This window comes from Pygocentrus nattereri, chromosome 2, assembly GCF_015220715.1.
Source record: "Pygocentrus nattereri isolate fPygNat1 chromosome 2, fPygNat1.pri, whole genome shotgun sequence".
Lineage (NCBI taxonomy): Eukaryota > Metazoa > Chordata > Actinopteri > Characiformes > Serrasalmidae > Pygocentrus > Pygocentrus nattereri.
In genome coordinates, this window is record NC_051212.1 from 1801234 (window position 1) to 1827945 (window position 26712).

The following is a 26712-nucleotide window of genomic DNA, read 5'->3' on the forward strand; positions in this document are numbered from 1 at the left end:
TGTTGTGATATAAACCGAGTCCGTTCTACAGTTTCTCGTTAGGCTGAATGAATAACCGGCTCTAAATGTAGGTGTTGTGATATAAACCGAGTCCGTTCTACAGTTTCTCGTTAGGCTGAATGAATAACCGGCTCTAAATGTAGGTGTTGTGATATAAACCGAGTCCGTTCTACAGTTTCTCGTTAGGCTGAATGAATAACCGGCTCTAAATGTAGGTGTTGTGATATAAACCGAGTCCGTTCTACAGTTTCTCGTTAGGCTGAATGAATAACCGGCTCTAAATGTAGGTGTTGTGATATAAACCGAGTCCGTTCTACAGTTTCTCGTTAGGCTGAATGAATAACCGGCTCTAAATGTAGGTGTTGTGATATAAACCGAGTCCGTTCTACAGTTTCTCGTTAGGCTGAATGAATAACCGGCTCTAAATGTAGGTGTTGTGATATAAACCGAGTCCGTTCTACAGTTTCTCGTTAGGCTGAATGAATAACCGGCTCTAAATGTAGGTGTTGTGATATAAACCGAGTCCGTTCTACAGTTTCTCGTTAGGCTGAATGAATAACCGGCTCTAAATGTAGGTGTTGTGATATAAACCGAGTCCGTTCTACAGTTTCTCGTTAGGCTGAATGAATAACCGGCTCTAAATGTAGGTGTTGTGATATAAACCGAGTCCGTTCTACAGTTTCTCGTTAGGCTGAATGAATAACCGGCTCTAAATGTAGGTGTTGTGATATAAACCGAGTCCGTTCTACAGTTTCTCGTTAGGCTGAATGAATAACCGGCTCTAAATGTAGGTGTTGTGATATAAACCGAGTCCGTTCTACAGTTTCTCGTTAGGCTGAATGAATAACCGGCTCTAAATGTAGGTGTTGTGATATAAACCGAGTCCGTTCTACAGTTTCTCGTTAGGCTGAATGAATAACCGGCTCTAAATGTAGGTGTTGTGATATAAACCGAGTCCGTTCTACAGTTTCTCGTTAGGCTGAATGAATAACCGGCTCTAAATGTAGGTGTTGTGATATAAACCGAGTCCGTTCTACAGTTTCTCGTTAGGCTGAATGAATAACCGGCTCTAAATGTAGGTGTTGTGATATAAACCGAGTCCGTTCTACAGTTTCTCGTTAGGCTGAATGAATAACCGGCTCTAAATGTAGGTGTTGTGGTATAAACCGAGTCCGTTCTACAGTTTCTCGTTAGGCTGAATGAATAACCGGCTCTAAATGTAGGTGTTGTGATATAAACCGAGTCCGTTCTACAGTTTCTCGTTAGGCTGAATGAATAACCGGCTCTAAATGTAGGTGTTGTGATATAAACCGAGTCCGTTCTACAGTTTCTCGTTAGGCTGAATGAATAACCGGCTCTAAATGTAGGTGTTGTGATATAAACCGAGTCCGTTCTACAGTTTCTCGTTAGGCTGAATGAATAACCGGCTCTAAATGTAGGTGTTGTGGTATAAACCGAGTCCGTTCTACAGTTTCTCGTTAGGCTGAATGAATAACCGGCTCTAAATGTAGGTGTTGTGGTATAAACCGAGTCCGTTCTACAGTTTCTCGTTAGGCTGAATGAATAACCGGCTCTAAATGTAGGTGTTGTGGTATAAACCGAGTCCGTTCTACAGTTTCTCGTTAGGCTGAATGAATAACCGGCTCTAAATGTAGGTGTTGTGGTATAAACCGAGTCCGTTCTACAGTTTCTCGTTAGGCTGAATGAATAACCGGCTCTAAATGTAGGTGTTGTGGTATAAACCGAGTCCGTTCTACAGTTTCTCGTTAGGCTGAATGAATAACCGGCTCTAAATGTAGGTGTTGTGGTATAAACCGAGTCCGTTCTACAGTTTCTCGTTAGGCTGAATGAATAACCGGCTCTAAATGTAGGTGTTGTGGTATAAACCGAGTCCGTTCTACAGTTTCTCGTTAGGCTGAATGAATAACCGGCTCTAAATGTAGGTGTTGTGGTATAAACCGAGTCCGTTCTACAGTTTCTCGTTAGGCTGAATGAATAACCGGCTCTAAATGTAGGTGTTGTGGTATAAACCGAGTCCGTTCTACAGTTTCTCGTTAGGCTGAATGAATAACCGGCTCTAAATGTAGGTGTTGTGGTATAAACCGAGTCCGTTCTACAGTTTCTCGTTAGGCTGAATGAATAACCGGCTCTAAATGTAGGTGTTGTGGTATAAACCGAGTCCGTTCTACAGTTTCTCGTTAGGCTGAATGAATAACCGGCTCTAAATGTAGGTGTTGTGGTATAAACCGAGTCCGTTCTACAGTTTCTCGTTAGGCTGAATGAATAACCGGCTCTAAATGTAGGTGTTGTGGTATAAACCGAGTCCGTTCTACAGTTTCTCGTTAGGCTGAATGAATAACCGGCTCTAAATGTAGGTGTTGTGGTATAAACCGAGTCCGTTCTACAGTTTCTCGTTAGGCTGAATGAATAACCGGCTCTAAATGTAGGTGTTGTGGTATAAACCGAGTCCGTTCTACAGTTTCTCGTTAGGCTGAATGAATAACCGGCTCTAAATGTAGGTGTTGTGGTATAAACCGAGTCCGTTCTACAGTTTCTCGTTAGGCTGAATGAATAACCGGCTCTAAATGTAGGTGTTGTGGTATAAACCGAGTCCGTTCTACAGTTTCTCGTTAGGCTGAATGAATAACCGGCTCTAAATGTAGGTGTTGTGGTATAAACCGAGTCCGTTCTACAGTTTCTCGTTAGGCTGAATGAATAACCGGCTCTAAATGTAGGTGTTGTGGTATAAACCGAGTCCGTTCTACAGTTTCTCGTTAGGCTGAATGAATAACCGGCTCTAAATGTAGGTGTTGTGGTATAAACCGAGTCCGTTCTACAGTTTCTCGTTAGGCTGAATGAATAACCGGCTCTAAATGTAGGTGTTGTGATATAAACCGAGTCCGTTCTACAGTTTCTCGTTAGGCTGAATGAATAACCGGCTCTAAATGTAGGTGTTGTGTTATAAACCGAGTCCGTTCTACAGTTTCTCGTTAGGCTGAATGAATAACCGGCTCTAAATGTAGGTGTTGTGGTATAAACCGAGTCCGTTCTACAGTTTCTCGTTAGGCTGAATGAATAACCGGCTCTAAATGTAGGTGTTGTGGTATAAACCGAGTCCGTTCTACAGTTTCTCGTTAGGCTGAATGAATAACCGGCTCTAAATGTAGGTGTTGTGGTATAAACCGAGTCCGTTCTACAGTTTCTCGTTAGGCTGAATGAATAACCGGCTCTAAATGTAGGTGTTGTGGTATAAACCGAGTCCGTTCTACAGTTTCTCGTTAGGCTGAATGAATAACCGGCTCTAAATGTAGGTGTTGTGGTATAAACCGAGTCCGTTCTACAGTTTCTCGTTAGGCTGAATGAATAGCCGACTCTAAATGTAGGTGTTGTGATATAAACCGAGTCCGTTCTACAGTTTCTCGTTAGGCTGAATGAATAACCGACTCTAAATGTAGGTGTTGTGATATAAACCGAGTCCGTTCTACAGTTTCTCGTTAGGCTGAATGAATAACCGACTCTAAATGTAGGTGTTGTGATATAAACCGAGTCCGTTCTACAGTTTCTCGTTAGGCTGAATGAATAACCGACTCTAAATGTAGGTGTTGTGATATAAACCGAGTCTGTTCTACGGTTTCTGATTAGATTAAATTGGATTTTTACTAATATTTTGTAAAGCATTTACAATCACATAATAATAGCTACAAAAGAATACTTGGATAGTGGAATTTGTTGTTTTGGTTGAAATAGTTTTTACACAATTTTTAATTTCTTTACTCCTTTGTTCTGTAATATTTCTTGCTGCATTGTTAAGATGAGCACAGACAGATTTTTGCCATTTCATTTTTTACTTATCAGGCATCAGTAACTGCACTGGAGGAGAAACTGCAGGAGTCCCACACTGCCTTCAGGGATCAAACGGCTCTAACAGAGGAGAGAAAACGTCAGGTGGAGGAATACCAAAGTCAGGTAGTACAATAATAATGATTCAGTTGTAGCAGTTACTGCCTAACGAGATTAATAACTCAATAATAGGTTTGCACTTTAAGGGGTGAAAAGCTCATCATTGAAGTCACACATCCGTCCAGCAGGGACTCCATTTCCCAGAACCCCTTGGATGATTACATGACCCTGACTCTGCAACACACAACATTTTTGAATTCTTTGGCCGTATTACAGAAAATACTTATCTTTTTATCTGAAGTTCTGACAAGTCAGGATAGGATTTTTCACTAGTTTATGTTACAGAAGCAAATATGATCTTAATTTAAGAATCTTATCTTCTAGCATCTTTTCTCATCTCATCTTAGGAAATCTTGACTTGCTCAATTGAAGTTGACAATCAACTGTCATGTCTGTTACCCGACCATACACACACAGATGAAACGTAAACATGTAATCAAGTTAGAAAGACAAATTTAAAGTGCTCCACAGTTTCAGTCTCCATTTCCCAAATGCTTTAGCTGAGCGTGCTAACGTTAATCCTCCTAATAAACAGACACACGTTCAGCTCCGCCTCCTCATTATTCACCAACATCACTGTAATATTTCATCATCAACATTATCACAGGAAGGTAATCAGAGGGACAGTGGAGTTTGAGACGGCAGCGTCTAGTGTGTTTAACGCCGTTCGAACAGAAACTCGAAACTCAAAGCTCAGTTTTCAGTGTAGATAAATGTAGCATGAGCTGCCCATCACTGCATAAAACAATAGAAACAGACGGCTAAACAGAAGTGAAGATGCTCTGGAGTTTACCTTAAAGTTAAGAAAACATTTAGGATATTTCGGTAACTTAGGATGTTTCTGTAAAACCGTTTTCTCATCTGGGAATAAGAGAAGATTATAGACTTAAGAGCTGTTGTAATGGCTTCTGTCCTAACTTCGGTCTTAACTGAAGTGGCCATGACAACAAAGATATGAGCTCAGACTTAATTTTCTGTAATACGGCCCCTGATTTGTTTCTCTGCTTATTGACCGTTTCCTGTTCATTTTTATTCTGCCTTTCTGCCTCATACGTTGAACTTCATGACAATGTTTTTCTGGTTTTGGATTGTTTTGGATTTGACCTTGACCTGTTTTGTGACAAAGATTTCGGAACTCCCTCAAACCAGTCCAGCCCCTTCAGTTATAGTACTCGTTCTGTCCCTTTATAATTGATGGGAAAGCGTCATATAAAGACGATTCCTGGAAGCACAAATACGTGCACAACTATACTTACTTTGGGTCACTAGCAATCTTATACAAGAAAAAAAACAATAAAATAAATAATAGAAAATTTGGTTACAAAATTTGACCAAAACATTGTGCAATGTTTACATTAAAAAATAATAACACTAAAAGCTGAGGAGGGTCTAACTGAAAAAAGAGAAGGAAGAGGCTGGAATAGAGGTCGCAGGTTGTAAGACGCTATAAGTCCATGCCTGTTCACTCTGTACATCTGATACATACAGACTTTAAAGAGGGTTTCTTTAACTGTGACTCTGTTTAGTGAAAACAGTGCTTGTGCAGTTTTCCGTGGAATGCTCAACGGCATCTGTTAACCTGCTGTCTGTGACAGATAGCGGAGCTGCAGGTGGAAGTGACGGAGCTGAAAATCAAACTGGAGAGTCAGCTTCAGGAGGCCAGGGAGCTCAGAGAGGGGAGAGACGAGGAGGTTGCCCAGGTAACGCTCATGTTCCCCTTACCTGCCTAATAGAGCAGCTGATCAAATGTGCATTAACTGTGAAACTAACCCTAACCTCGATTCTAACTGCAACCCTAAACCTGAGTTACCGTCTGCTATCTAACCCTAAACTAACCTCAGCCTTAATCTGAAGGGTTGAGGTTAACTGTTGCTGCAGACGTTGCAGTCCTGCTGTTTGTTTTGTGACGAGAGGACAATAAGATAATGCGAAACGATTATAACAAAACGATTATAGTTGTATAATTGTGACATTGTTGGACATAATGGACTGAAAGCTCCACTTTTAACCGGTAACTTGGTAGTTGAAGCCACACATTAAGCCTTGGTTTCACTACATGAATGAATTTTTTTCAGCTGACTGGAATATTGGGGATAAAATGTAAACTAAATCTTTAGGGCTCACACACTACCCAACCTTTTAGCTGCTGTTGAGCCAAATGGAGCTCACTGAACTCGCAAACTCTCCCGTTCTCCCGTTACTAGGAGACGCAAGTAAACAAACGTGAGCTGCTGCTGCTGTTTTCTCTGCCGTTTGTACTGCTACGGCAACGAAGCGGCAGGTAAACATGAGGCTCATGGATTTAAAGTGTGATCGGTTGGTATTTTTTAGAGCTTTAAATGTACATGAACCTGATTGAGCCTTAAACTCATCTGATTAAAAAGCTTTGCTCAACACCTGAGAGACTTTTCACCATTTTTCTTGTTTATTTGCTGTATTTGCTTCTTTCACTCTGTTATCGTTGGCTGTTGCAGTAGTCCGTTCAGAGTGAGTCGTTATCAGTTTACACTAGATTTCACTCAGTCGGGTCAAAAAAATCAAACATGCTTGATAAACTCTGAAGCGCGAATCTGTGCTGTGCACATGACTCCACTATCTCTCCAACTGTTGACTCTGACTGACCCAAAAATCAGACTGAGAATCAGGGCTAAAATCAGGGTAAAAGTCGTGTAGTGTAACCCTGACTTTAGAGACTATGTGAAGCCCTCAGGGAACCTGATTCCGCTGTTTTCCTCTCTGAGTAGGGTAATCTTGCTCTTGTGAACCACAATATATGTACACAGCATGTCCTGTGAGTAACTTTCCGACGTCCACTAAATGACTCGTGTAATCCCCTTTCAGTGTAAACTGGAAGGTCCTAAGCAGTATCCTCGCCTATCACAAGGCTGATGTGGTTTGTCTCACCCACACAGCTTTAACAAAACTCTAGTCTCTCTGTGTTTGTGTCAGAGAAACTAACAGACGGAATTATAAGCACCAAGCGAAAGATAAACTAGGATCAAACTCGTTCATCCGTTCATGAGCCTGTTCCACTGGCCACTCCAGTGGTGTCTGGATACAGATCCTGCAGTAAAGTGAGTAAGAACTTTCTTTAAGGTTCTCCATGTCAAAGGTGGATGATGACCATGGCCACACACTTCTCAGGTCTCATCTTGTTTTCGTTTTATTCAGGCTTTCCTGGATGTTTAATTTAGCACTAAATTTAAGTGCCGGACAATCAGTTTTAATCAGTGATCAGAGGAGTATAAGATTTCATTGTCTCAGAGCTTCAGTACAGAAGCTAAAGAAGCATACTTCAGACACCAAACGTGTCATGGGAGATGGAGTACAGCTGGGGGGCTTGGTTAGGAATTTGTGAATGCTGACTTAAGTACCTTTTTCATTTGTTGAGGAAATTGCAGAATGACCTTCTTCCTGCAATTTCCTTTCTTACGGCTACTCTTAAGTCTGCATCCTCTGTTATTTCCCCTCATTTAGCTCATGATTTAATCTTTGCTTCTCATCAGGCACCGTTCCTCCATCTCTCAAAATAGCTGCTGTCACTCCTATATTAAAGAAACCTGGGTTGGACCCGTTCTCCTAAAGGAACCTGGTTTCTACCTAACTTCACTGGCCAACTACAGACCAATCTCCAATCTGTGTGTGTTGGCGTAGAGGGGAGGTGTTGGCGTTGGCGTAGAGGGGAGGTGTTGGCGTTGGCGTAGAGGGGAGGTGTTGGCGTTGGCGTAGAGGGGAGGTGTTGGTGTTGGCGTAGGGGGGAGGTGTTGACGTAGAGGAGAGGTAACGGCCGTGCGCCTGCAGGTGCGGCAGTGTTTGGAGATGCGGGTGAGGCAGCTGGAGTCGTACCCTGAGTTACTGCAGGCTGCAGAACAGAACCTGCAGCTCAGCCAGGAGCAGCTACAGCGCTACGAAAACACCATCTCCAACAAGACTGAGACCATCAGACAGCTCAGCATGCAGGTCTGTGAGCGAGAGTGTGTGTGTGTGTGTGTGTGTGTGTATATGTATGTGTGTGTATATGTATGTGTGTGTGTGTGTGTGTGTGTGTATGTGTGTGTTATAGGGCCGTCATAGTTACTTTCACACAATCTAACAAACTTAAATTACTTTCGACTCATTATTTTAATGCAATCCAAGGCATTTTGCAGTTGCATAACAATCTAGAGCTGATGTGATGAATCGATTTATTAATTTTTATAGATAAATCACAGAACAGCAATGATGATAGTTGTCAGTTTAAAATGACGATACTGTCTGTTAATTCTTCTCGGGCTATCTTACAGTAAAGAAACAGAAGTTCAGTCATGTGCATTTCTTTCTGTTTTTAATGCGTAATTTCATTCCTTATTTTACTGTATCAAGGAATGCGTCAAACAGAGACTAATCAGATCATGATCATGGGGCAGTCGTGGGCTGGAGGTCAGGGAACTGGCCCTGTGACCGGAAGGTCACCGGTTCGATCCCCAGAGCCGACAGTCCATGACTGAGGTGTCCTTGAGCAAGACACCTAACCCCCAACTGCTCCCCGGGCGCCGTGGATAGGCTGCCCACCGCTCCGGGCAAGTGTGCTCACTGCCCCCTAGTGTGTGTAGCTATTCACTATTCACTTCACTGATGGGTTAAATGAGAAGGTGAAAATTCCCTGTTGTGGGACTAATAAGGGTCACTTAATCTTAGTCAAATCAAATGAAGAAAGTTTGAATGTTTACTCCTGTACAGGCTTTGTTATTGTTCAGTTAAAAACAGTTAATTATTACAGTAATTTATGTATAATAAAATCCATTGTGACGGCACTAGTGTGACTGAGTCTGTCTCTCTGTATTTAGGAGTGGCAGCTAGACCAGAAATTAGCCAGAGATGTGTCTATTTGCATTGCCTATTTCTGACCACCAGGTGGCACTAATGTTTTTCTGTGTGTACTGTACTGCCTGTGTGTAGTGTACTCAGTTAGTCCCCCTTAATGAGGTTAAACCTGTGAAGTGAACCCCTCTGCAGGCCTCCTGGTGGCCATTCCAGCAGAATGGAAATGATGTCATCAAATAATTGTGTTGATATTAACAAATTAATGATTAGAACTGGAATTAAAATGTAATTAATGTTTAAAACAATTACATTTTTAAATATTGTAATTAGAAAATGGGTACTGGTCAGTAACTGCCCAACACTGACCCTAACTCTAGCTGCATGTTGGGTTATGGTCAGTAACAGTCCAACAATGACCCTAACTCTAGCTGCATGTTGGGTTATGGTCAGTAACAGTCCAACACTGACCCTAACTCTAGCTGCATGTTGGGTTATGGTCAGTAACTGTCCAACACTGACCCTAACTCTAGCTGCATGTTGGGTTATGGTCAGTAACAGTCCAACACTGACCCTAACTCTAGCTGCATGTTGGGTTATGGTCAGTAACTGTCCAACACTGACCCTAACTCTAGCTGAATGTTGGGTTATGGTCAGTAACTGTCCAACACTGACCCTAACTCTAGCTGAATATTGGGTTATGGTCAGTAATTGGATTATGGTCAGTAACTGTCCAACACTGGACTTACCTCTAGCTGAATATTGGGTTATGGGTTAACTCTAGCTAGTAACGCAGCAACACTGACCCTAACTCTGTCTCTAACACTGACCTTAATTAGCTGGATATTGGGTAATGGTCAGTAACTGTCCAACACTAACCTTAACTCTAGCTGAATATTGAGTTATGGTCAGTCATTGTCCAACACTGACCCTACCTCTAGCTGAATGTTAGGTTATGGTCAGTAACTGACTAACACTGACCCTAGCTCTAACTGAATATTGAATTGTGGTCAGTAACTATCCAACACTGACCCTAACTCTGTTTCTAACACTGGAGCCTAAATCCAGTTGAATATTGAGTTAGGTTCACTAACTGTCTAACCCCGACCTTAACTCTAGCTGGATATTGGGTTATGGTCAGTATTTGGATTATGGTCAGTCACTGTCAAACACTGACCCTAACTCTAGCTGAATATTGGGTTATGGTCAGTAACTGTCCAACACTGGGTTTGCAGGTGGATGGACATGCAGAGAAACTGAAGTCGTCTCTGGAGATGAAAGATTCCATAAAGGAGGCAAATGCTCAGCTACAGCAGAAGGTGGACTCCCTGCAGAAGTGAGTGGTTAAAACTGGGGGTAATATTATTATTATTATTTTTATTATTATTTTTATTATTATTATTATTATTATTATTATTATTATTATTATTATTATTAATAGGGGCAGAAGTAGAGACCAGTCACCCCGAGCAGACCTTTAGTGGAATTTCCCTGCAAAACCACCTCCTTCCGTTCTCCTTCTTCTCTTTGCTGACACCGATTGAACAGAAAGGTGGAGGAGGTTCAGAGTGAGAACCAGGAGCTGATCAGCAGACTGAGCAGCCAGGAGGGGACGCTGCAGTACAGCAGCAGGCAGCTGGAGCAGCGCTCAGCTGAGTGTCAGGCTCTCCGTCGGCAGCTAGAGAGCGCTCTCACAGATGTCGCACAGCAGGTGGGTCAACTCCCAGCAAGCTACAGGACAGAGAAAGCCCTGCCCACAAAACACAGGCACATGCGTTGCTAAGGCTAGAATTGGAATTGGCATTAGAATTAGAATTGGAATTGGAATTAGAATTAGAATTGGAATTAGAAGGCCTGAATGCCGTTTTTCACTGAGGTTTAACTGAAAATAGTGACACAACATTGACGCAACTAAATAGCCTGCCAGTTGACCGATGAGCTCTGTAAAGCGACCTTAAGCTTTAAAAAGGTGCAATAAATAAACAAAATATTGTTATTAAAATTAAAAACATCTGACCGGGCCTTTACCCATGGGTCTCGGCCAGGCTCAGCCCGAAAGAGCTACATGGGACCACTCTCTCATGGACCCACCACCCGTGGGAGAGGCGCTAATGGGGATCCAGTGCAATGTGAATTGGGTGGCGGCCGAAAGCGGGGGCCTTGGTGTTCCGATCCTCGGCTAATGAAACTGGCTCTCGGAGCATGGAACGTGACCTCTCTGGCAGGGAAAGAGCCTGAGCTAGTGTTTGAGGCTGAGAGATACCAACTAGATATAGTTGGGCTCACCTCAACACATGGCAGGGGCTCTGGAACAGACTCTCTAGAGAGGGGTTGGACTTTATTCCACTCTGGAGTTGTCCAGGGTGAGAGGCAGGAGTGGGCTTACTCATAGCTCCCCAGCTCAGCGCCTGTATGTTGGGGTTTTCTCCGGTGGACGAGAGGGTTATTTCCAGTTATGCTGCTGTGCCTTCGGGTCAGGGAATGGGCTCTGACTGTTGTCTGTGCTTATGCACGGAATGGTAGTTCGGTGCACAAGCATAAGCACCGACCCTGGAGGGGGTACTGGAAAGTACCCCCTGTGGGAACTCCATTGTCTTTCTGGGTGACTTCAATGCTCACGTGGGCAATGACAGTGAGACCTGGAAGGGCATGATTGGGAGGAACGGCCTCCCCGATCTGAACCCAAGTGGTGTTTTGTTATTGGAGTTCTGTGCTCACCACAGTCTGTCCATAACAAACACCATGTTCGAACACAAAGGTGTGCATAAGTGCACATGGCGTCAGGACTCCTTAGGCCGCAGTTCATTGATCGACTTCGTAGTTGTGTCATCGGATTTGCAACCATGTGTTTTGGACACCCAAGTGAAGAGAGGAGTGAAGCTGTCAACTGATCACCACCAAGTGGTAAGTTGGATCAAAGCTGCACTATGATTCTAAGTTTTGGGGATTTGGAGACCTCTCTGGTGGAAAGGTGTAGCTGCACACAGAACATTTTGTAAGGTGGGTTACATGTTCAGCCAGCTTCCCTAAATGGATAAATCTGATGTTTAAAGGAGAATTCAAAGAGAATTTGAATTCTAAACCTGGTGAAGGAGCCTCTTCTGAGGAAACAAACAAAAAACTCAAACTAAATGAAAACTAAATATCTTTCTGATTTTTAGCACTGTAATAATGCTGGTGTATATGTGTGTAGGTGTGTAAGGTGAAGGAAAAGGCCTCCTCCAGAGAAAACACTCTACAGTCCAGAATCCTGGAGCTGGAGGCTGAGAAGAACCGACGAGAAAATGAACTTAGGCAGCTCAGACTCAGCAAAGTGTCCGTGAGTATCACAGAATATACACATCTGTATATCATCACTCTCAGAATAAACAGGAGAATGAAAAAACCCTATTAACTTGTAATAGCGGAAAACGTAAGAAGATTTTATTCTTTTCTATTGGTCCATTCATCATGACTTCTTAACACAATGATAAACGTTAACTAGAGTTTTTAAATTGTGCAAAAAGGTGACAATTGTCATACATATACACACGTTTATACAAGCTTGGGGATCTGCCCTGAATGAGTATTTAAATTTTGGTGGCTGTTGGGTAAAGTTAATAATATTACTGGTGTTTGTGCGAAAATGAATATAACTCGGGAACGAGGGATGAAAAAATGACAAGTAGAGGAGTGCGGGTCAGCTGTGGATTAGATCTTGTGGACCTGCCCTGAATGAGAGTACATGTACTTTTGTCGGGGAAAAGGAGAGATGAGGCTTTGTCGAGTTAGAAATTGAATGGGACTCTAAGGGAGGAACGAGGGATAAAAAAAACGACAAAGAGAAGAGTGCGGCTCAGGATGGCGGTGGATTAGAGGTTGGGGGCCTGCCCTGAATGAGTACATGAATTTCGGAGGCTGTCGGACAAAGAAGTAATAGAGTTTGAGTGGTGGTGAAAATGAATTGGACTCTATGGGATGGAAAAAAATGAGAAACGGATGAGTGCCGGTCAGAACAACAGTGAATTTGTGCTTGGGGACCTGCCCTGAGATAGTGTATGCAAAACGGTGTCATTTGGGCAAGCAGAATACCGTAGATGGGCATGCAGTTTGTCACCCCATTCATTCTCTATGGGAAAACATTTCACAAACTTCCATTGCTACACGGTATCCATGCTTTCAATCAAAACGTTGTATATAAGCGCACCTCCCACAATCAGACCGGACATACTGGAGTTGGAGCAGTGTTGATATTTCAAAACGTACAGCAGAAAATAAGAATAAAAGATGAGAATAATATAAATCTGATAACAGTATAGTTACGCATTGCTTTAGCGGAATTACAGGCTGCACTGTTCCTCTGTGTGTTTTTTGGGTTCTCCTTACAGTATTTCTGCAGGTGGTTAATGAAGGGTTGAGCTTGTCCTGCATTAGAGGTTAGAGTTAATGAAAGAGCTGGGGAGGCTGGGGGTGCGGGGTGGCTACATGCGCCTGGTCTGAGTTGTTGCTGCTGTTTGACTCCGCAGATTGAAAAGCAGTTCGAGATGCGTCTGAAGGACCTTCAGCTCAGTCTGGACCAATCAGAAAGCCATAAGCAGAGCATTCAGAACTACGTGGACTTCCTTAAGAATTCCTATGCCACCATGTTTGAAGACACTCTGCCATCGACGTTGGGGTCCTCATACTACCTGAAATAACTCTTCATCTCCTCCCTGTGTTTGTCTTATTCATGTGAGAGGTTGTATTTATACGCTACTGTTGGAAAGTTTGGAATCAGAGTTTAAACCTAAATAAAGTTCAGATTAACGTATAAAGTGATTGTAATTTCTCCATCTTGTTCAACTCCATGGTTTTTAGATCATCAGCATGAAGCATTAAATTTTGTTAGAGGTGTTGGAAATGATGAACTCAAGCTGTAGAAGATCAACCATAAGTTTCTAATGAAATATTCCAGACCTGGAGATTAGATGCACAAAAATGAATATAAATAGTTAAATATTAACTTCAAGTCCCCAAACACAATATTTTCAAATCTGTGTTTTCTATATAAGGTTTTGTTTAATATAAAATAACAGAAATAATGAATGTATGAAATGATGCCAACAGCCACCCATGGCTGGGAATCCAAGTGAGCACAATTGGCCTCTTGCTCTGGGCGGGTAGAATGGCCCCCCGTCTCCCCCATCACTCAGCACGATGCTGGTCAGCGCAGGCGTCTGTTGGCTGATGTAACAGAACTGATAGTTGCCCCCCCCTCGGAGGAAGCCTGTGTGTGCCCTCACCCTCGTAGTGCTGGTGGTATCGTGGGGAGTCCTAAGTAGTGGGTGGAACCAATTATGACTAAATTGGGGAGAAAATTGGTGAACCCCCCTCCCCCCAAAAAAAGGTGATGGCAATCTTATTAATGGAAGTGTATGTGTGTATTTACTGTTTACTGAAGCGAGATACTGAAACTGGTATCAGAGTTTTTGAGAACGGGTCTGATGTTTGTATGACTTTAGATTTTTCTAGTATTCGCAGTAGACGTGAGATATAGTGCTTTTCTAATAGCCGTGCCTGTTTGCCAGATGCAGTGAGGAGATATGAGCTTGTGTTGTTAGTGTCTGAGAGATTACCATGGTATACGGTTTGAGCTAAAGGGTCACAGCTGGCTTGCATTTACTTATTTGTTGTAAACTAACCTCCCTCTGTGGAGTGGCTGGTCCTGGAGGTGCTGCTGGGTGTTGCAGTCTGGAGCTGCATCAGCAGCTTATCCTCTTCACTGCTCTGCGCTGAAACGGATTCAGCCCTGGAGTCTCTGAAACCGTTGCATTCTTTCAGTTCATCTTATTTATTATTATTTATTTTATATACAGTATTGTGCAAAAGTTGTAGCCATCTGTGAGAACGAAGTGTGAAGTCCTCTATCTGGACAGTATCTGTTTATCTATTTTCTATTTATTTAAATGATGGAATTGAACAAATCCATGCTCTTCTAACTGCATCCAGCCAAGCTACATATTCATAACTTTACTAACCGCACATTCTCCTGATTACTGCATTTATGTTTGTTTACTCTAGTTTGTTTACTGAGGTTTTTTACTAGCAGAGTCACACTTACTGCCCAGATAAAACCGTTTTCATGGCTGTCTAATTTTCGCCTGGTAATACTGTATGTATTTATTTCATGTTTACTGACATGACAAAACTGGTGTTGATTAAACGTGGATGTGATCTTTGTGTTTTTAGATTTTTAATGCTGTAATAAATGTGAAATGCAGTGCTGTCTCAAACATCTTTGACATTGCTTCGTTTGCTAGGTGAAGTGGAGAAATATGAAGTAACATTGTTGCACAGTGTGTGTGTGTGTGTGTGTGTGTGTGTGTGTGTGTGTGTGTGTGTGTGTGTGTGTGTGTGTGTGTGTGTGTGAGTGAGTGTATGTCTGTGGTGGACTGACAGCCTGTCCAGGGAGTTTCCTGTTTTCTGCCCAATGACTGCCAGGATATACTCCAGCTCCCCTGTGACTCAGGAGGATAAACAGTTTAGATTGTGTGTGTGTGTGTGTGTGTGTGTGTGTGTGTGTGTGTGTGTGTGTGTGTGTGTGTGTGTGTGTGTGTGCACGTGTGTTAGTGCACAATATTTGAGATGATCACTGTAAGGGACTTTGGCTCAGAGATGTTAACTCCTCAATACTCACGCCCCCTCTCTACGGTACGGGTGGAGAACTGGAGAAATGAATTCCAGCCAGGTTTAGTAGGTGGAGCAGACAATTCCGCAAACCATGCCGACTCTGACCTACCCTTACCCACCCCTGCTCTGCGGAGTGGCAGGTCCCGGGAGCCCTTCAGAGCTGCTGGGTGTGGGAGCCTAGAACTTTAAAGGCTGAATCGCTGATTAACTCTTCTGAAGATGATTCACTTCAGAGAATTGCTTCAGTGATTGAGTTGCTTTAGAGCAGCTTTGTGTTAATGGCACTTTGGTGATTGGTGATTCTGCACTGAACATGTGGAGTAACTACTGCCTGTGTTTGGACGTGCTGTTTGGATGTACTGTAGCTAATTGGAGGAGGTTCAGTCTGAGAACTGAAGAACCGTGAACAGAGGAAAAACACTCGTCCTACTGTTCTAGATCACAAACACCCATTCAGCTCATTCCAGTGGAGCTGCAGAGAACACCGTTACACTGCTCCACAGCCCAATACTGGGGGGCTTTATACTCTAGCCTACACGTGTTGGGCGAAAGGACCTTGCGCAGCAGTTCTGGGGCATCCCATTCTACTGGTGCTTTGGAGATTATACGAGTCATGACTTTACATAAGCAGCTAGACTCACTTATTAGAAGGGCTGTTTGGATACTTTTGAACAGATGGTGTAAATATGCCAGTGGGCCAAACAAGTTTTTCAACATGTTGGTAATTTTTTATTAAACATTTTTCCAACACAGGTGTTCGTATGAGCTTTAGACCAGACATCAGCATTAACTTCATGAAACTAGATTGCTAAGTATTCATAGCATTCCAAGCCATTAAAAAAGTTCTGTGTGTAATAAATGGGGTGTTTCACACTTGGTGGAAGAACTTTTTTTGCAGTAGCAGAAGAAACTCAGTAGAAACTCTCACTGGGCTCAGGTGGAATTTTTGGATTTAAATCTTAAAGATTCTGGAGGTTCACAGACGAATTCTGATCTTCAGCTCCTTCAACAAATTCCCTGTTGGATTTCAGTCTGGGGGTTGATTGGGCCATTCTAAACCTTTTTCTTCATGTGGAACCAACTGAGATTCTTATTTGCAGTATGTTTTGGATTGTTGTCCTGCTAGAAGGTCCACCCATGACTCATCCTCATCATCCTGGTGATTGGCAACAGAAGAATTCTTGGTACATGGCTCTGTTCATCTTCTCTTTCATCCTTTGGATTTTGCTAGTATCATGAGAGGAGAAAAAGCCAGATACCCTGATGCTTCCACCTCTGAACATGATATTTTAGGTCCATGTACAGAGCAGTTCTCCTCCAAACGTGGTGCATAGTATTGTTGCCAAACCTCTGCCTATTGTTTTCTCAGTGAACACTACTTGCTGGCCTTTCTGGAGCTCTTTTCAAGTGGTCCTTGACTCTTGGGCTGCTGACCTTCTGTTAAACGTCTGACTAAAATCTTGCAAGGAGCTCCTGTGTGTGACCAGTCGATGGTCGACTGATGTTCCTTCCATTTATAGATAATGGCCCCAGTGGTGCTTATAGAAACATTTGGAAGTTGAGAGATATTTTGATAACCAGTGCCGATACTGTGCTGCTGACTGTGCTGTTGTGAAGGTCTTCATGGAGCTCTTTGCCTCAACCCTTCATGAGATGTTCTTGCATGACAGCTTGGAGACAGATGATGTGTTTACTCGTGTTAGAAGTCTATCAGTGGTTGCCTTCAAAGAGACTGGGAATTAAATCTGGTGCAAATGAGCAACAAAGTGCTGCTGACACTGGCTCTGGATTTCCCAGCTACACCCTTCCACAATATTGTTCCACTTTTCTTCTTCCTTTTTGTTAAAACTTGGCCAGGGTGTTGTTTTCACTGGAGATGCAGGAATGTCAGTGGAAGTTAGTCCAAGGCTGGGGGCATTCTCTGTTGGGAAACCTTAATATAAAAGATACACAACCATTTATATTGTTCCTCAGTTATTAAATACAGTGTTAGTGCTGTGCAGACTGTAGATGATGAACGTCTGTCCTTCAGTGACATTTAAACAAAGGTCTGTCTGATGACCTTTGACTGTGTTTCTCCAGTTTCCTGTTTAATTGCTGGTGGTGCTGTGTATCACATTAATAGATAAAGACTTGATGGATTTGCTGCTACCCTAGGTCATCGTTTTTGTACAGCAGTAGATAAGAGTTCAGAAACCGCTGTATTTACCCTCAGAAAATGATACCTTTGCAAGTGAAAGTATCTTAAATCTACTTGATGTCTCTAATATTTGTCATGTTGAGTCATTTTAGAAAGTACAATCATCTCACTGCATAGGCAGATCATCTTGCTTACTGGAAGAAATGTGCTTGAAGCAAAACAATATTATTTGCTAATATAGTAAGGACATTAAGTTATGCAGTCTATGTGACTTTGTTGCTGGTCTGCTGTTTTAGCAGCATCTCATGCTGGAAGAACAATCCCAGCTTCTGTAAAGTGTCAAATGGTAAACAGGCCTATGATACAGAAAGTGCAGTGCTGACATGCACTGAAAAGGTGTGTCACTAGTTTGATGTGGACCAAGATGCAAAATATAGGACCACAAGAACCTCAATACACCTCTAGAACCTTCAGAATGTCTCAAAATCAATATTCTATAAACTTATTATAACATTTTGCTGCTTGTTAGACACTCAAACACATTCAGTGAAACTCACTGTTTATCTGCTTCCCCCACAATCAGCTTCTGTCTCTGGTGGTCTTAACTAACTAGAGCTGCAGCCCTGCTCTGCCTCAGGGTGGGGCTGTAGCAGAGTGGTCCACCCAGTTGGTCCTTCATAGCCTAGAAACCGTAACTCTGGCCAGATTCCTCTGAAAAACCTTACAACATAAAATAGCATATTGGGACATCTGAAAGTTGCCCAACTTCCTAACAGTTTGGAGTGAAGAGTGACCATTCCTCATTTCACAAACTGAAGACAGAAAAGGAGACTAGGAAGAGCGCAGAACTGCAGTAGAACAGAGACGTTACAGAAGAGGAACTGTTAAACCAGACACTTTGTTGCCATTGCAACATCAGTGTTGACAGGGTGAGGGACCTGCAGCCAACGCTGAAGTAGCATGGAACTCCTGAATACGAGGAGGTGTTTCACACACTGGTGTGGACCATCATTAACAAGCATATTCTTCAATGGACACCCATGATTTTTGACAGACCAGACTTGGTGTGCACCAGTGTACAGGAGTGTTTATACCTGTCAAGCTAAGGAAAAATGTAGATGGTCCACAAAAGCAAAGCAGGTGTGAAGTCCTGATAATTGTGATTTGTTCCAATAATGAAACCTAACGTCAAAAGTTTCAGACTGCAGGTCAGTGACTGTTACACCAAATGGTGCAAATTTCTCTTCAGCTATGATCCTACATGAATGCATGCAGCATTAAAGTGCCCACAGCTCTCCATAAAACACCAAAGTAGGTTATACAGCTTCCTCGTGGTTGGCATTGCGTGGTTGGTTAGTGTATTGGTTTACACCTTTGCCTTCTACACTGTAGACTGGGGTTCAATCCCCCACTTGGGCAAAACAGCCTACACTATACCAATAAGAGTCCTTGGGCAAGACTCCTAACACCACCTTGGCCTACCTGTGTAAAATGATCAAATTATAAGTCGCTCTGGATAAGAGCGTCAGCTGAATGCCGTAAATGTTCCTCACACTGCAGCACTTCCACATCTGCTGTTGCCCTGCACTTCACAAATGTCCATTCACGTTGTCCATGTCATTGTTTTCTGTATGCCAGCTCCAGATGTGTATATTTTTTTTTCAGACATGATTAAGCAGTCAGCTTTTTTAAAGAGACTTAGACAGCATAGTGTTACAGTAATAACTCCGAAGTTGTTAGAGGGCCTCTTGGTAGTCTCAGGGCCCTAAGCAGCTGCTTATGTTGCTTATTAGGTAGAGCCAGCAATGAGTGCATTTATGTGCCCCTAATAATCCAATCATGACCGGATTTCTGCAGTTATCTGATTATTCAAATGGTCATGTAAACAGCACACACTGATTTCTTAGATAGGAGTAAGGTCTAGAAATCTGATTAAGACATCTGATAAAGAGGCTGGATTTGAGCTCAGTAAATCAGATTTCTCAGTGCTGTAAACTCTTACTCTGATTTCTCTCTGATTTCTCAGTCTGAGCATGTGGGAAAACATACTGAAATAAGCAAGCAGCATCGCCACAAGACGCAGCAAAAGACTTTTGGAGCAACACTGATTCAACACAATTATTCTTTATCTTCTAGATGATGTATGTTCATATTTTCAGGTAAAGCAGCGCAAAGTTTATTTTAAAAAAGCCACAACATGAACTTTGAGTTCTACATTACGTTTCTGTCACATCGTCTTCCGTGAGTTAATTGTGACCCACAGGTTCTCATTATCTGATTATTCAAGTGGATGTAAATTATTTTAAAAATCGGATTTTCTGCAGTTATCGGATTAGTAAGTCCATGTAGTTCTGAATATTACATCAAAAGTGCTTTAATATTGATGGTTCCTTAACCTTAAACAAAGCTTAACACTCTTCCATTACAGAGCCGTAAAACTGAGTGAATATCAGGTTGAGCTTGGCTTTTTAAGTGATCTCCACATGACGCTGAGTGTGCTTTAGTTCCAGTCAATCTGTATAGAGTTACACGTGACCATGTTTGCTGATTTATGTTCTGTTGTTTTCTGGCAGATTCCAGTTTGTTTAGTTGTTCCGTCACAACAGAGAACCGAAAAGCTCACTTGGGATCAAGGACAGATTCAGAATTTGCTGTAATTATCAAATGTGCCCTTTTTTTCTTTAAAGGGTTAAAGAGATGTTATAGAGTTGTTATTTAACAACCAATAAAATGATATATTACAGCACAAGAGCACTTCTCAAGCAATCAGACGGTGTTGAAAATAACTGTTGCTTAAATTTGCATCAGTAAAGAGAGGGAATGTAATCACTTTGGAGGATTGACACTGCTGTCTCCATCATTGAACCTACGACGTTACAGCTCAGGGTGCATTAAACCATTAACAGCTCACAGCTTTAATAGTCTTTGGGGGGATTGTTTCAGTGGGATTTCACATGCTGGTGAATATCTGTTTCACTGGACATCAATGCCCAAACAGCCTTAAGTGAAATTAAGTTTCTTTCATATAAAACATGCAAAGTTCTGTCGTGACAGAACTGAGCTGTAAGCAGGTTTTCCCTTGAAAGGGTTAAGGATTAAAGCAGCAGCCAGGGGATTTCTCTGTCCACCCCCCTTCCTGCAGTCTCACTCGTAGTCGGTGTGCAGGCAGAATGTTTAGATGTGGATCTCGTCTCCATTCAGAAAAGTAGTTTTGTTTCTGTCGAATATCTTCCACATCTGAGGAAGCCATGGACGTCTTCCATCCTTCGTCTGTCAACGAGTCGGACGACTACAACTATGAGGAATATTACAACTTGGAGCCATCGGTGGACTACGGACCTTGCAAGAAGCATCAGGCGAGAGAATTCAGCCAGAGGTTCCTGCCGGTGTTCTACTCGCTTACTTGCGTGCTTAGTGTCATTACTAACGTCAGCTTGATCATAGCGTTCATCTGGTTTAAATCTCTGAGGAGAGCGCTTCCACTCCACATGGTCAGCGCCGATCTCATGTTCACTTTAACTCTTCCTTTCTGGGCAGTTTACGCAGACAGCGAGTGGGTCTTTGGGGCGCCTGCATGCAAGATTGTGACTTTGTTCTACATGGTCGGACTTTACAGCAGTAACCTGTTTGTTGGATGCATGATCCTGCAGAAGTATGTGGACATGGCATGCATGCTCCTGAGCAGTGCCAAGAGGAAGAGAGCACTGTGCGCATTCCTTTGGCTGCTTTCTCTTTTGGCTACAGCTCCACATCTCTACTTCGTGGAGGCTCATGAGTTCCAGGGCCAGAAGATCTGCACCAACCACTTCTTGCATAAGCACAGCTGGAGAATTTACATGAGATTTCAGATGATTGTCCTGGGATTCTGCATTCCTCTCCTGGTTCTGGTCTTCTCCACCGTTTTGATTCTCCGCACCGTGGTCAGGACGACACTTGTGAAGAGGTCCAGGACCTTGATGCTAGTGACAGGATTCACCGTCCTGTTTTTTGTCCTCTGGTTCCCCTACAGTTTGGTCATTTTCTTGCATGCTTTGCAAGAGCTGCATGTCATATCCGAGTGCACCACAAGCCTGCACCTGGATCTGGCCATCGTGGGGACGGAGTGCATTGCGTTCATGCACGTGTACCTGAATCCTGTAGCGTATGTTCTCCTGAACAAGAGGTTCTGGAGGAAGATACGGGGGCGATGCTCGACTCCGAGGGAGAACCTGCTTGGTGCTTCTGAAAGCACAGGCACTGAATCCACCCAGGACAATGCTGTGGAGTTGAAGGCATTTGGGATGTACTCTGGCTCTGAGTCAGAAGGCTCTAACGCAGAGCGACAGGGACACTTCTTACCACACGCGTCGTAGTCCTGTTAATCTGTGAATCTGACTGTGACGACTTCTGTGACTTCCAGATCTGGTACAGCGAAGCTGAGTGGAACAGTTCCCATTCAGGGAAGGAGAGCAAACAGCTGTTTAGTTGGCTATAAGACAATGAAGATGAGCAAAGAAGAATTCTACTCCGCATGTCATTTTAATATCCATTAAAACACGCACTGGTTGGTTGTGGAGGTGTTTATGGGTGGAGATCAGCTCTTTTGTATGAAAAGAAGCCAAAAAGCTGCATGTGAGCTGAGAGCAGCAGTTAGTTTGTTCACAAATAGCTGAAGCCCCACCCCACAGTATCTCTCATCTCTCAGCTGAAGCTTGAATACATGCTGTCAACAACGTAATTGCATGGCATCATAAAATGAGAAGTTCATCATATTTATCAAACTAAAGCAGAACATTTTGTAAGTAAAGTCGTAAACTGAAGCAACTGTTGTAAATTTGGATTGAATCTTTATATGGATAATAAAATACAGATGATTATTATGTATGTTGTTTTTTCAGTTTTCAGCAGTTTCCCTTTATGTTGTGTCAAAATTTCAAGATGAACAGACCAAGAGAAATGGTCCAGAATGACTTCCATTTACTTCCCTTACAAATAAGTTTTTTTTCCTTCTTCTGTAAATCTTTTGTGTATAGATACAGCACTGTGTGAAAGTTTTAGGCAAATAAGCGAATGTTTAACCAGTTGACCTCAGCAGTGAGTTTATCACAATATACACTAGAATAAATTCATATTTATAATTCAGATAAACAGAAAAACAATAAACAGCAACAAGAATTTCTCGGGTCCATATTATTCCTGGACACCTTCACAGCCACCACAGAGACTCGTTAATATCATCAATGACATCATGAGCTCAATTTACTGAGCACTGATTGGTCAAACCAGGAGCTGCTTTTTAACTACATATAATACTGGGCTTCCTCGAGGAGCGGCTTGGAGATGGGTCAACACACACACCAACATCCAGAAAATCACAGTTTATTATATATATATATATATATATATATATATATATATATATATATATATATATATATATATATATATAATTATTAATTAATATTCTATTAATTTTGTTTATTCAAATATTAACACTTTTCTCAGCAAATAAACACAAACTATACAAATAGATGTTGAAAATGTGTCTTGGGTGCCTCAGACTTTCTGCTTGTGACAGCATGAAAATGGTTTCCTGTGACTTTTGACTCACCCTGTGTGTGTGTGTGTATATATATCGCTGTTGTTGAAACAAAACCTGGTATCTTCAAACTGGTGACTTTACAGGAGAAGGAAAAAACCTACTTAACCTTTAATGGAAGTCAATGGAACCAGAGTTTTTCCAAGTCATTTTGAGATGTTTCTTTTAGTCCATTCATCATGAAATTTACACACAGTGTAAAGAGAAAGTTTTTTTTTACTACGCTTTGAACAACACCTCACACTGAACAATAGTGAGTTGCTATGGAGACACAGAGGCATGCGTTACACTAACATTGGCTGTTGTTGATCTTGCACACTGCACGCTCTGCTGAGCCACTCTGAAGCGTTTTTATATGATGTGTTTCTTCACTGAAAATTTGGTCTTTCATTGCATTTAAAGTAGCATTAAAAATCCTGAAAAGTCTGAGTGATTAGAACTCCTTGACGCTGAACACGCTACTGGGAAACTGAAAGTATTTTCTTCTGTCCTTAATGCAAATCACCACCACCCGGCTGAGTCATTTGTTTCCTCTGAGTTTCCTTTGTTTGTGCCAGAAGCCTGGAACTCCCTGTGGCTGCAATCCAGAGGCCGTACTACAGAACCCTCCTATCCTCAGTGCTGAGCTCAGATCTGACTGGTCAACATAAGATTTCTCAAAAAATCATATTTCAGAAGCACATCTGATCATAATTTACAGTTTAATCTTATCTCCAGTTAGGAAACCCTAACCTACTCAGCCAGAGTCAATTATAAACTCCATCATTTATCATTTATAAAGTCATCTATCAAAATTTCCAACATTAGAAACCAGCAGCCTGAATTAACCAGAAGGGGGCGACAAATGTATGGCGAGAGGCTGAACTCTCTCAAAATAATAAGGCATTAGTCAATTTTCCTCTGATGGCCAACATGTGTCAGACATGAAGGCTGAGAAATTACACCGCCATAATGTGGAAACCAGCGAGGCCCAGGCGTGTTTACCTCCAGCTGAACTCGTGACAGTCCTGCTTTCCTGAGCACCTCTGGGTGCTAACAGTGCAGTAATGGGTAATCCGTTTCCTCAGTTCTGTTTCAGGCATTAACGTTTAGGTCCTGATTCCTTTTTTGGGTTCAGTGTCATTCTGCTGTGCTGGTTCGGCTCCTGATCTGCCTCACTGTTGATCACTCCTCTCACGTCGGGCCTTAAGAACTTATTTACAATGAAAAATAAACGAAAAGAGGCGTCGGTTAATATGCCCATTCTTTCTCACCACACTGCAAAACGTGAGCTTGGTAAGATTTATTTATCTAGTCAATAAATCGAACATTTTATTGTGAGATTGTTGTAAACTTTTTAATAAGATTATTAAACTTAAAGTAACATTACCAGATGTCACTATACTCCTAGATACTGTTGTTGGTTTCCATCGCATCTCTTAAAATAATCAATATAATCTGCAAATATAGAGTGCTGTAAAAATAAAACTGCTTTTAATATTAGACCAAGATAAACCCAGAGTGATGTTTTAAATTATGATTTCATTTATTGGAGGAAAAATGCTGTTCAGCCCTACCTGGCCCTATGTGAAAAAGTAATCACCCCCTTAGCTATGAATCAACCAGTTAACCAAATTCAACTGACTGTTGTGTTCAGTTTCACCAGCCACACCCATTTAATGTAAACATCACTGTGTGCAATGTGAAGCAGCTAGAAGGTCTCAGAAGAAGCACATGATGACGTTTAAGACAATATTCCATGGACTGGTACATCGAGCGTGAAACATTTTGAAAGACGTGTCTTGTTTCATCTGGCGTAAAGCTAACGCCGCATTCCACCATAGGAACGTCATCCCAACAGTGAAGCATGGTGGTGGTAGTGTGAAGACCTGTGGCTGCTTTGCTTCTGCAGGACCTGGATGTCTTGTCTTAATTGATGGAGCCATGAATTCTGCTCTTTATCAGAAAATCCTGAAGGAGAATATCTGCCCGTCAGCTTGTGACCTAAAGCTCAAGAGCAGTTGGTTTATACGGCAGGAAAATAATATATTGACTACATTTAAGATTATTTCAATTACCAAGATACCATTTTTTGCAGTCTGAATCCTCAGAATGGAACAGATGCACCATTTAAGGTGGAACTGATAATATAAATAAGAAGACAGTGCTGGTAGATGCGGAAGGTTGTGAGAAGTTTCAGTGCATAGAGGAAATTATTGACTTTTTCAGTCGTTTTTTGAGCTGCTACTTTTGTGCTTCTGCTCAAGCTACTTTTATAAAAAGCTGCTATTGTTTTTTACTGCAGTCATGATTTCACTGCATTACTGGAGGGTGTGTTTAAGCTGTTCTACACTTCTCCAGTCTTACACTCTTTGGCGTGTACTGGAGGTGAACCATTAAGAATCTTTTCCTTATCTGTGTGTTCATAATGTTTATGCCATACAGTAGCCATGTCCTCTGCTTTTACCTGACTGTAGGGCACTTGGCAATCCACCAGTTACTCATGCACATTTAAATTTATGGCATCTGGCAAATGCTCTGACCTCAATTATATTTGAAAATCTGGCAACTTTACAAACATATCTGATTTGGTGGGCAGAAAAAGGACACAGCCAGTAGATGTTGGACCAGAGGAGTTGGATAAGATGAGTCCTTGGGCAAGACTCCTAAGGCCACGTCAGCCTACCTGTGTGAAGTGTTCAAACTGTAGTTTAATCTCTAGATAAGAGCGTCTGCCAAAATATCATGTTACATCATTGATGTCAGCTTGACCTTGTACGGCTGAATCACCACACAACAGCCCCACCACATGCATTACTCAAAGATTTAATTTGACCTTATTTTACAACTATATACTTAACATTATCTAACTTAGATTATCTTATTTTATTGAATTTTGCTGTTCATAATTACCTTATTAACATTGAAATAGCGTTCATTTTCATTACATAACACATTAAAGAGCATTTGGGGGGGGGGGTTAAATTGTTATTTTGGATGTAGGAGCCACATATTCTATTTGATTATATGACAAAGGAGAAATTCAGAGTGAAAAAAGCAAAAGCTTTGAAAACTGATTAAAATCTACAGAGAAAATGAGGCTTGTAGCAACCACCTGGAAGAGCTGGTCAACCACAGAACTGCCCCCATCAGATAAACAGCACTGAAAGCTTTGATCTCTGAGAGAGAGGAGAACATCAAGCTGCTTCAGATCTGAAAACATCCACAGGGGTTTCTGTCCAGCCTTCCACTGTGAGAAGACCACTCAGCACCGTGGGTCTGAAAGGACGTGTAGCTGATCAAGAAGAACCTCACTGAGAAAAGGAGACGGACACACCAAACAAAGAAGCTGGACGATGGACTGACCGCCCCAGAGTCCAGACCTCAGCACCACTGAATGGGTTTGATCAGTTCAGGAAATCATCAACCAGCTTCTCAGACTGAGCTTTAGAGGCGTGTCTCCAGGTTCTTTGAGGAGCTGAAAGGGAAAGACACACTGACTCACACAGCTGAAATTAGAGTGAGCTGCTGAGGATTCTGGGTAATTTTCTGTTATGCCTGTTTCCTCACACTTTCAACTTCATGAATAACAAATGAATGAATGAAT

General features: G+C 42.1%; 2 protein-coding genes across 4 annotated transcripts in view; both read left to right on the forward strand.

Moving 5' to 3' along the window:
* LOC108443620 (outer dense fiber protein 2-like) overlaps nucleotides 1-13553 on the forward strand; it is a 48396-nt gene extending 34843 nt beyond the window's left edge. Inside the window, exons 12-18 of one of the 3 annotated variants that reach the window (XM_037532217.1) lie at nucleotides 3856-3966; nucleotides 5556-5660; nucleotides 7762-7920; nucleotides 9996-10096; nucleotides 10309-10471; nucleotides 11954-12079; nucleotides 13266-13553. In XM_037532217.1, the coding sequence (XP_037388114.1) occupies nucleotides 3856-3966; nucleotides 5556-5660; nucleotides 7762-7920; nucleotides 9996-10096; nucleotides 10309-10471; nucleotides 11954-12079; nucleotides 13266-13436 (936 nt within the window). In that variant the 3' untranslated portion in view covers nucleotides 13437-13553. Of the gene's footprint in view, nucleotides 1-3855; nucleotides 3967-5555; nucleotides 5661-7761; nucleotides 7921-9995; nucleotides 10097-10201; nucleotides 10472-11953; nucleotides 12080-13265 lie in introns of those variants that run through there. The other 2 variants (XM_037532222.1, XM_037532231.1) reach the window with 2 other exon arrangements.
* Nucleotides 13554-20707: 7154 nt separating this feature from the next.
* On the forward strand, nucleotides 20708-22407 carry LOC108414455 (atypical chemokine receptor 2). Its single transcript, XM_017687321.2, has one exon. The coding sequence runs from the start codon at nucleotides 20797-20799 to the stop codon at nucleotides 21898-21900; it is 1104 nt and encodes a 367-aa protein (XP_017542810.1). The 5' UTR covers nucleotides 20708-20796; the 3' UTR covers nucleotides 21901-22407.
* The last annotated feature ends 4305 nt before the right edge of the window (nucleotides 22408-26712 follow it).